The sequence below is a fragment of the Argiope bruennichi genome, chromosome 2 (assembly GCF_947563725.1).
Source record: "Argiope bruennichi chromosome 2, qqArgBrue1.1, whole genome shotgun sequence".
In the NCBI taxonomy this organism is placed as follows: domain Eukaryota; kingdom Metazoa; phylum Arthropoda; class Arachnida; order Araneae; family Araneidae; genus Argiope; species Argiope bruennichi.
The window spans coordinates 23257577-23267279 of NC_079152.1; the positions used below are offsets into that span (position 1 = coordinate 23257577).

Sequence of the window (9703 nt, forward strand, 5' to 3'; positions counted from 1 at the left end):
TAAATATGCAAAATTTAAGTACGATTTTCAAAATAATTATAAAATCAGGATTTCCTAAATTTTAGTTGGTTTTAAAGTATTGCAAAATGGATAGTACCTCAGTAATAAAAATATAATCTTTTAAAACAATTTGTAATAGAGCCAATAAGCCTATAATTGAGAGCAAAAATTTCAACTGTTCACAAGACAATTGTAGAAGTATATAGTTTTTTTTCTAACTGTTTCTCGATAGCAGCAAATTCTTTTTCCTTTCAAATAAATTGTATCGAGTGTCTTTTAAACAGACTCTCTATTATAAGCTTAAATTAAAATGATTCAATTTTTATGAAACAAAAAGTATTTAACATATTTTAATGCAATATTTAAACAAAGGATGATTTTAATTCTTTTAAAGATTGTAAGAGAATGAGTAATAAGTTTAAGAAAGCCTGATTTAAATAAATGTCAAAAAAGTATTCTCTTAAATAACTCTTCAGGATGGCAAAATCTATGGTTTGAGATTTTTTTTATGAATCTGCCAAGGATTTATATGAGATCAAGGGCAATCTTCAATGTGACAATTTTGCGCAAAAAAAAAAAAAAAAAAAAAAAAGCAGATCTCATTATTTCCATTTTCAGAATTGTTTTTTTTTTAATTATGAAAATAAATATGAATTCAAACTAACATCATACCGCATAGATTGCAATAACATGAATTGAACAGACAAATGATATTGTGCAACACTGATATATATAAAAATGTTACATAACAATTTATGCAACAGAAACATTCTGACAAATAATGGAACTTTTAGGGAACACGAATTAGTGCACTTCCTTTCACATTTTATCTTTTTCATATATGAATAACATGTTATAAAACTTCAGATGAGTAGATTAGAGTTTCTATTCAATCACATTTCCAAACTTTAACTGATTCTACTTGCAATCATTAACTTCACACAGTAAGCTTTAAAAATGTAAACACAGAGCCTATTCTAACAAACACATTTCAAAAAATGCATTCTCTTCATAAACCTTTCTCAGTAACAAAAGATTTTTTAGAGCAGAAGGGTATTATGTATATATATATAATATATATATATATGTATATATATTATGAGGGATGGTTTCAACAAAACTTACCATCCAAGGCAAATGATGCTTGACTCAAAAAATTCTATCACTACTTGATGATGTTGTTTTGTCCATGGAGAATCAAATTTAAGGTGATTTAATCAATAAGCATTGATGATCTGGAAAATTCCAGCATTAACCAGCAAAACAATAATATTTTTAAAAACTTATTATTAAAAATGGCACTCGTATACAAGATGCTTAGAATTAACAGGGTCAGTTTTTCCTACTACCTGACAGATCTGTACAATTTACAACTATTAAGTTATCTTTATCTTACCTGACCAAAGGAAAATAGAATGCTTTAAGAGTGCGCCTAGAGTGTATAACATTTTTAATTTTTTTTAGTAGTCAAAATTATTCCAGCCTATAACACAGTGGTTTGTATTTAATATTTTTGAAAATGAAATATTCTTGTCTTCAGTTAATCCAGCATTTGAAATACAAAATAGTATTGAATGACAAGTTAACTCAAGGATTAGTAAAAGCTAATAATAAGATGTTTTATTGGTTTTGTTTCAAAGTATTATAGCTGTTTCTTTTTTTCATTTTATTTCAAAGCTTAATATACTTTGAAATTATAAAATAAGAAATTAATGATGAAATGATTAAAATTCTTTAACTGAGTATCAATATGAAATGGATTTTCAAATTCACTTAAATATGCTTAAGAAAATGGCTTATTTATACTAAAAGGTCAAAATATCTCATAAATTAAGAACATCTATCATTTAAAGATTAACTTAAACCAATGCCAGATCATCAATGCTTAATTTTTATGGTATTCACTCATCCCATAAGCATTGCTGTTTCTGCTGAACGAAGAACTCAAATGCACGGCATTTGCGACATGTTTTAATGCCACATCGGTAACTGATAGCTTTACCAGAGGAGTCCTTTCCACGACAATATTTAAGACCACATGGATACCAACCAACACATATTTCTAGACGGCACTGGCAGGGTTGCCACAAATTACTGTTCTCATTGCAACGGACGGGCTTGGGAGGTGGAGAGCGCTTAACAGCTGAAGTCAAGGTCACAATGTCTCTACTAAGAGCTGAAAAAAACACAAAATTAATAAAAATTAAATTTAAATTCTTACAAACAAAATATACTTTAAATTCTTTTTTGTTAGAACAAAAAAAAAAAAATTCTTGAAAACAGTGATATTTTTAAAGATACAAATTTAAATTCAACATTTATAAAACAAAAATACATAATTGGTGTGAAGGAACAGTAGATTTGGGTGGATATAGACAATTCTGTTCCAAACACACTCTTTCTTAAAGACAATGAAATAACTGAATACCTTCTGAGAAAGAAAAATTACTATGTGGAAACAAAAGACAAATAAAAATTCAGTAAAAGAAAACTGACAGAAGATTGCAGACTTTCATAAAATTTATGAAACAAATGCTATATAAATACCTGATGTTATGAAATTAATTGTGTGTATGTGTAATGATATTTTGATATCTAATTTAATCCAAATTAATTTCCTAAATTTTTGCCTAATTCGGCCCATGTTGGGGTCACTCTAAAGTGTTCTCGTTTCCAGATTCCATTCCACTTTTTATGTTTAATTAATTAAACTGAAGATTTGTAAAAATGATGCTCCATTCACGTGCCAAGTGAAAATAATCCCTTTGCTGCCCTTTTCAAGGTCAACACGTGTATTGAATCGTGGCGGATATCTCATGTTATATAAGATCAGGGATAAAATGTTCAGTTGGCCTTCATTTTTTCTTTTTAGCTCTGCATCGTTCTATGTTGTTCATGTGTATTCGTTGCTCCTGCTTGTAAATAATGTGTGCTTCTCCTAGATAAAATAAAACGATGTCAAGAAATCGAAGGTCTCTTTGATGTCTTCAAAACTGCCTTCTGCTTTTAAGAATTATATGCTTACACACACACACAAATATATATATACATATATATAATGAATCTGTTAAAACCCTGATGATTATCTCCAGCAACAACTATTTATGCGGGAAAATTTTAAGTCATTATTCTAACAAGTTAACAAATTTCATATGCTAATAACACATTGTATTTTAAAATGTTGTCCTTAAATTATTAAATAATTTTCTGAAATAGAAAAATCAAATATGTGTTTTAAATAATCTAAATAATTTTCAATTTATTTTATTATGATGAATAGATAAAAAAAAAATGGGACCAACAGACATTACATGCTATCATTTTTACACATGGTAGTATAAAGCATGAACGGATAAGTTCTAGAAACAAATATTCAATTATATGTTATCAATACCTCTATTTTCCAATTATTACTGATTAAGAAAGATTCTGCAGTAATATAAGCTATCAAGGAAATCTAAGATGTGAAAAGTGAATGAAATATAAAAAAGTGAAAGTGTAAAAAGTGATTGAACTATGAAAAAGTGAAAGTGTAAAAAGTAATTGAAATATTAAAAAAGTCAAACCTTTGGGGCTGGCCCATGATCGCAAGTCTACCTCCCTTGCATAGGCGGAGTGGGTGGCCTCTTCACAGAGGTTGGGAAGATGGGGAGAGATGACGGAAGACTTATCCAACTCTACACTCAAATCCATCTCCAGGAGTTCTCGACCCCTGTCCTCTTCTGGCTGGCGTACTGCACCAGGGTTACGCTACAACAGGAAAATTAACTATGCATTAATATGTTAACAGGCTATTGAATATTCTAAGACAAAATATTTGTTTTCATTGATTATCATGAACCCAATACAACAAAAATTGAACAGTGTTTTAAAAAATAATTATTTTTAAAGTTGATTTATTGTAATGAAAGAAAATTAACAAAAACAATCCCTTGTGTTTTTATATATATATATACAGAAAAAGAGAGAGAAAGCAATCAATAATTATACAGAATTGTCTCAAGCGAATCAATTAAACAGAATCCTCAATAAGAGTACAAAACGTACTGTCAACTCATACTGTCAAGAGTCTGATTGATAATTAAGCTGATAATTTAAAGTATTAAATTAGTATTTAATCATTTCATGAACATTAAACAATTTCCACCTATTTTATTACAATCAGTCATCATGTTAAGATTAGAAATGAAGGGTATCTTTGTAGCAGACAAAAATGCAAGTCTCAAATAATAAATGTTTCAAATTGCTTTGATTTCAACTGTAAGTACAATTTCATTCAGTAAAAGTTTTTAAATATAATAAATAGATAATAGTACATTAAAAAGGAATCTAGCAGTACTTTATATACAATGAGTAATGGAGCAATTTAAAAAAATAGCTTAATTATTATTTTTTATTTTCCATGTAATGAACTATTTTAAAGAAAACTACACAGCCTATCTATATTTAGTAAATGATAAAATATATAAATCAATGAAAATATGACAAATAGCTGAAAAGAAAATATTTAAATGATTGCCAGTATTGCCAGCCTTTAAAACTTGTTATTTAAATATATATAACAGAATATTTAAAAAGGGGACTTTTGTTTTCTATAACATCTTTTACACGTCTTCAAGGATTTTTCTGTAGTTTCTATCAGACTTTTAAATAATTCTGATAAGTAAACCGAGAGCAGTTTTTTTCCCTCTTTACAAATGAAATGGTATCAGAAATGCTTTATCACTTTAAATTAATGTTGATTCATTCCTCTCAAATTCCTAGAAGAGGGGAACTGCCCAGAATAGCTCTAATTTCTTTTTTTTTTTTTTTAATATTCCAAAACACTTCCTTATGTAAATAAAAAAAAAAGTTTTTTTCTTTTTTATTCACCTTAAAAATAAGCCTATAAATCTATCAAAAAAATTTCAGACATTAAATTTGACAAACAAATGCCAAGACAGATAATAAATTTCAAATATCAGACTTAATACTTCATAACTTCAAATAGAAAGTGACTCATTTAATTAAAAATTTGGTATTTGTCAGTTGTAATGTTAACCAAAAGTGCCAAGAAAAAATTTAACCAATTTGGTAGCTTCAATAATCAAACTATATAATATGTGATTTGTAAAGTTCAAAATTTTTCATAATAAAAAACAATGCACTTAAGAATATTTTTATAATTTGGCAATTTTTTTCCCCACGCCTTTTGGTTGCTATTAAAATCGAATTATATCAAAATTTAAATTCAGTGATAGAAAATATACTTAAATTAAACTTTTTTTTAAACCTTCACTATGCTGTTCTTAACCCCTATGCTGTTGTAATAACAAAGGTTAGAGAGTGCCTGTTATATTAAATATTATTCAACAGATATTCCAATAAGAGAGTTTGTTAATAATTAAATAATTATTCTTTTGATTGTATAAACAGTATAAATAAATTTAAATAAATGAAATAATTAATAAAAATAATTATTCTGAAAAACTGTATAAACAAAATTAAATATTTTCTATGCACTTTATATTCTGAGGTTTATAATTGATTAACTGGCAGTGTAAGTTAAACTCCAAAACACAAGAGTTATTTTGAAATAAACCTTGTAAAATTCTGAAGCATGATCAGAGGCTATGTCAAAACTTCTTTACTTCACTAGCAATAGTGCATTTAAATCTGACTGATCTAATATAAACCACTTGAACAAACAATTGAAATTTTAGTAATATTGGGACACAAATAAATGATTCTTGGGCCTAAATCTTCTCCTACTAGACTACATCATTCTACTAAATGTTTGAAGAATATCAATAACTTGACTCTAAATTTAAGAAAATTAGCAAGCATATAAGAGATGCCCACTATAAACAAGAGATGTATTAATGTACTGTTTTAAAGCTACAGGACAGCTAATTAGGGATGGATCTCATCATTTTCAATAGGAGTTATATGACTATAGCAATATTTAAGAAAGCATCCTCTCTCTAATCTTTCATGCAAACAAGAAGGAATCTTTTCTACACTCAAAGGAATTGGGAACATCGAACTTAATGTATAGCAGTCTCTCATATACAATGAATCTTGGATGGAACTGAGTTTTAAATTAAGAGCCTTCCAAAACTGATACTTTACCATCAAGACATTAATAAGAGATAAATTATCACAAATTGAAAATCTTGAACAAGAAACATCTATTTCTGTTACCTGTCTGAGCTTGGACATAGCATCAGCAGATATAAAATCATTCTTAGTGAGTTGAGTCACAAAGCACAGCACTTGGTACTGGCTTTGACCTCTCTCCTCTTCACCCAATACAAGGACACGGAAGATTTGAACCTCCTAATGAAAAAAAATTTAATTATTCATTAATTGATAGATAACACCTTCTAGCTTTAAATAGGTATATAAGTGGTTTATATATATACATCTAACCAAAGGAATATGCAACATTTTTTATTACCAATACACCAATGGCAGTTAGTCAACTTAAAAATTAATAGCGATGCAAAAAATATTATTATTTTTATTTTTTTTGCCAAGTCAGCTCTGTAACACTAATTTAAAGATGAACATCAAATCAGGCTACAATAAATTATCTGTAGCATTCCTTTTCTTTTTAACCTTTAAATGTAAAAAATTAAGATTGATTAACTGAATTATTAATAATAATTGATCGCTCACAAGAATTTTCATATGAACATTGTTTTAGAAAATTTTCCACATACTTTTTTTTAAATAGTAATAAAAGGAAATTAATATTTAATCAAGCAAATGTCTTTTTGTCAAGGCAATAAGTATCTAAACTAAAATTTATAAACATCTAATGTGAAGGAGACAGTAAGTGAGATCTTGAGAACAAAGGTGAATTTTGGATGGAGGTGAAAAAAAATGACCAGTGCTTCAAGTCAGGCCTACTGTTTTAAAAGAAGAAAAGAAATGCTTTTTTTTTCTCAAAATAACCAATCAGTTGTGTGTGCAGTCAGCTTTCATGGGCTGCATGATGAATCATCTGAATCTGAGTTTCTTCGATCATTGATTAATTTCCTTTCTTATTTTTATTTCTTTATCGCTTTTCTCCATTTCTGTTAATAAATAAACTCTCAGAATGAGAAAGTATGTAAATAACATTAAAGTTTCAAAATGAAAAGGTAAGAAAACTTGATTTAAAAAAAAAAAGAAAATTAATTTTAAAAGTAAGTTTAGAGTGTATTGTAACTCTATAGTCCAAACAGACAATCACCACTGAAATACACATAAATATCATTATATTCTAAACTTGGAAAGAAAATTTGCAAAAATACTTTTTGAAAGCACATAAAAAATAAAAACAAAAAATGATCTAAATTTCTTTAAATTCTTCATATGCTTCACCTGAAAATTAAGTTCAAAGTACTATAATTAAAAAAAAAAAAAAATGCAAATGTCACTTTCATTACCAAGCAAAACAAATATGAATTCCAAATTTCCAATATGTTAAATAAAATAATCTCTTAGAAAATAAAATCACTTATACTTTTTTGTAGTTTCCAAATTTTATTTTTTATTTTTTAGACACAAGGTAACTAAAGAGGAGATACATATATTTTATACACAAGCTAAAAAAAACAGAAATTAGACTGTGGTTATGTCATGCTTTTTCAGCTTTTTTTAAAATGTGATTACACATAAACTTCTCTATTACAGTGAGGGCAACATATAATAAGAATTGCTTCATTTTAATAAAGCAATGTTCTTCTATTGAAGCATTCCCCTTTAAATAATGCAGATGATAGATTAATTTCTCTATTTGTGCATCTAAGCTGTTATAGAAATACATAATGCATTTCAGTTTATTCATGAAATAAATCAATGACTAGTTTTTTAATCACATGTTCATTTCTAATTTTACTGCATCACCCACTTGAGAGGTAATTAGACTGAAAACCAAAAAAAGAAAAATACATATAATATTTAAGTTTTAGTCAACAGAGGCAGTATCTCTACTTCATACATGAATGAGAATCCACAGAAAGAAAGGATTTTCTGTGAAAGTTCCTGTTTAATAAGATTTCAACTAAGTGACCAATTTAATTGTTGTAAGGAATAAGAACAACAGCATTATAAAATAATATTTGAATATTATTAAGAATAGAAAATATTTGAAAGCAATTTTAAGAAGCTATAGAAATTTAAAATTAATAATTTATTTCAAAACATTTAAATAATTTCCTAATTATAAAAAGTGTAATATAATTACAAACTCGAGTCGAATCACTTATTGTCAAAATGACATATGCTCAATAAATAGTAAATATTTACTACTAAGTAATAAACTGTATGTCAAATATTTATAGGAAATTTTTAAAAAAAGCTCATCTGTAAGTATATATATATATATTCATTTCAAAACTTACTGTTTTTAAATTCAATCAACATGCAAGACACGTTAATAACCAGTAAATTCAATCCAAATTAAATGCTGCTTACTTTCTTAAAAGCATGTTATTTCCATCAAGATAATTAAAACAATAATTAGCTTCACAGACACTCATATAATTATGTAAACTTACCAAATGCTACATTTGATAAATTATAAATGCAAAGTTAACTAACATATTTTGATGCATACAAAATTAGTTTAAAATGGTTTCTATTTCTTTAAACAGTTTTCTTTTCAAAATTAGTATATATTATTATGCTAATTCTTAATGTACAAATTAAGTTTTATGAGTTATTTACTTAAATAATGACTATCCTAAAACTCAACAGTATAAAAATAAACAATTCTTCAGAATTCACCAGACAAATAAAATCAGTTTTTAAAAATGATTTTAATAATTCTTTATTGGATATAATTTTATTTCACAGATTAAACTTTTTTTAATTAATAAAACTATAACATTTAGAAAATGGATTTTAAAAAGTCACTTTTGAAAACTTATATCAATGATTTGCAACTTATACTAAATAATCAATCTGATGAAGAAAGATACAAAAAAGGATATAGGAAATTGCATGAAACAATAGAAAACAAGGGGATGAAGTTAAACTAATCAATTTTTATACTAAATAATCTTGTAATTTGTAATAATGATAATGTTTATAAAACACATGTACATATGTGTGCTAAATTTGCGTCAAAAGGAAACTCGATAATGTTTGTAAATAAAAACATAAGAGAAAAATAGTAATTTGATATGATAACGATGTACATTTTTACTAAACATATTAAATTTAATAATTGCAAACATTGTAATAACATTACCGATCTAAAGTCTACAAATTGAGTAATTAAGGTTCCTTCCGGCCGCTGAAATTCCAATGTGATCGTATCCTCTGTAATGTTAGAAGTAATAGACTCCTGAACAATATCACCTCCTTGATTTTTTACATTGATAACAAGTTGGCACTCACAATTCTTCAAATTATCTAAATTATAAATCACTACAAATATGAAGATGATTATTTTAGTATACGCTACATGAAACATCATGGCAATAGCGGATAAGGAAAGTTTCTAAATTGTTTCAGGCAGCAAAAATCTCGTAGTTTCATCATGCTAGATAAATAATGTATAAAATATTACTTAGAACAATCAGCAATGATGCTATAACAGCATCCACAGCTGATCCTTTCTTAACCAGCAGCCATGTTTTGATCGTATACAAATTCAATCGAGATGTGTTGAATTGCGCAATGACTGTTTCAATGTAAAGGAGGAAATAAGCATGACCAAGGTTGCAAG

General features: G+C 27.0%; 1 protein-coding gene across 1 annotated transcript; it reads right to left on the reverse strand.

The window, feature by feature from the left end:
- Positions 1 to 680: 680 nt before the first annotated feature.
- LOC129959279 (out at first protein-like) lies at positions 681 to 9653 on the reverse strand. Its single transcript, XM_056072104.1, has 4 exons — positions 9224 to 9653; positions 6184 to 6318; positions 3567 to 3750; positions 681 to 2176 (listed from the first exon to the last, which is right to left on the reverse strand). Exons 1-4 carry the CDS (start codon positions 9449 to 9451, stop codon positions 1902 to 1904), a joined length of 822 nt encoding a protein of 273 aa, XP_055928079.1. The 5' UTR covers positions 9452 to 9653; the 3' UTR covers positions 681 to 1901.
- Positions 9654 to 9703: the final 50 nt, after the last annotated feature.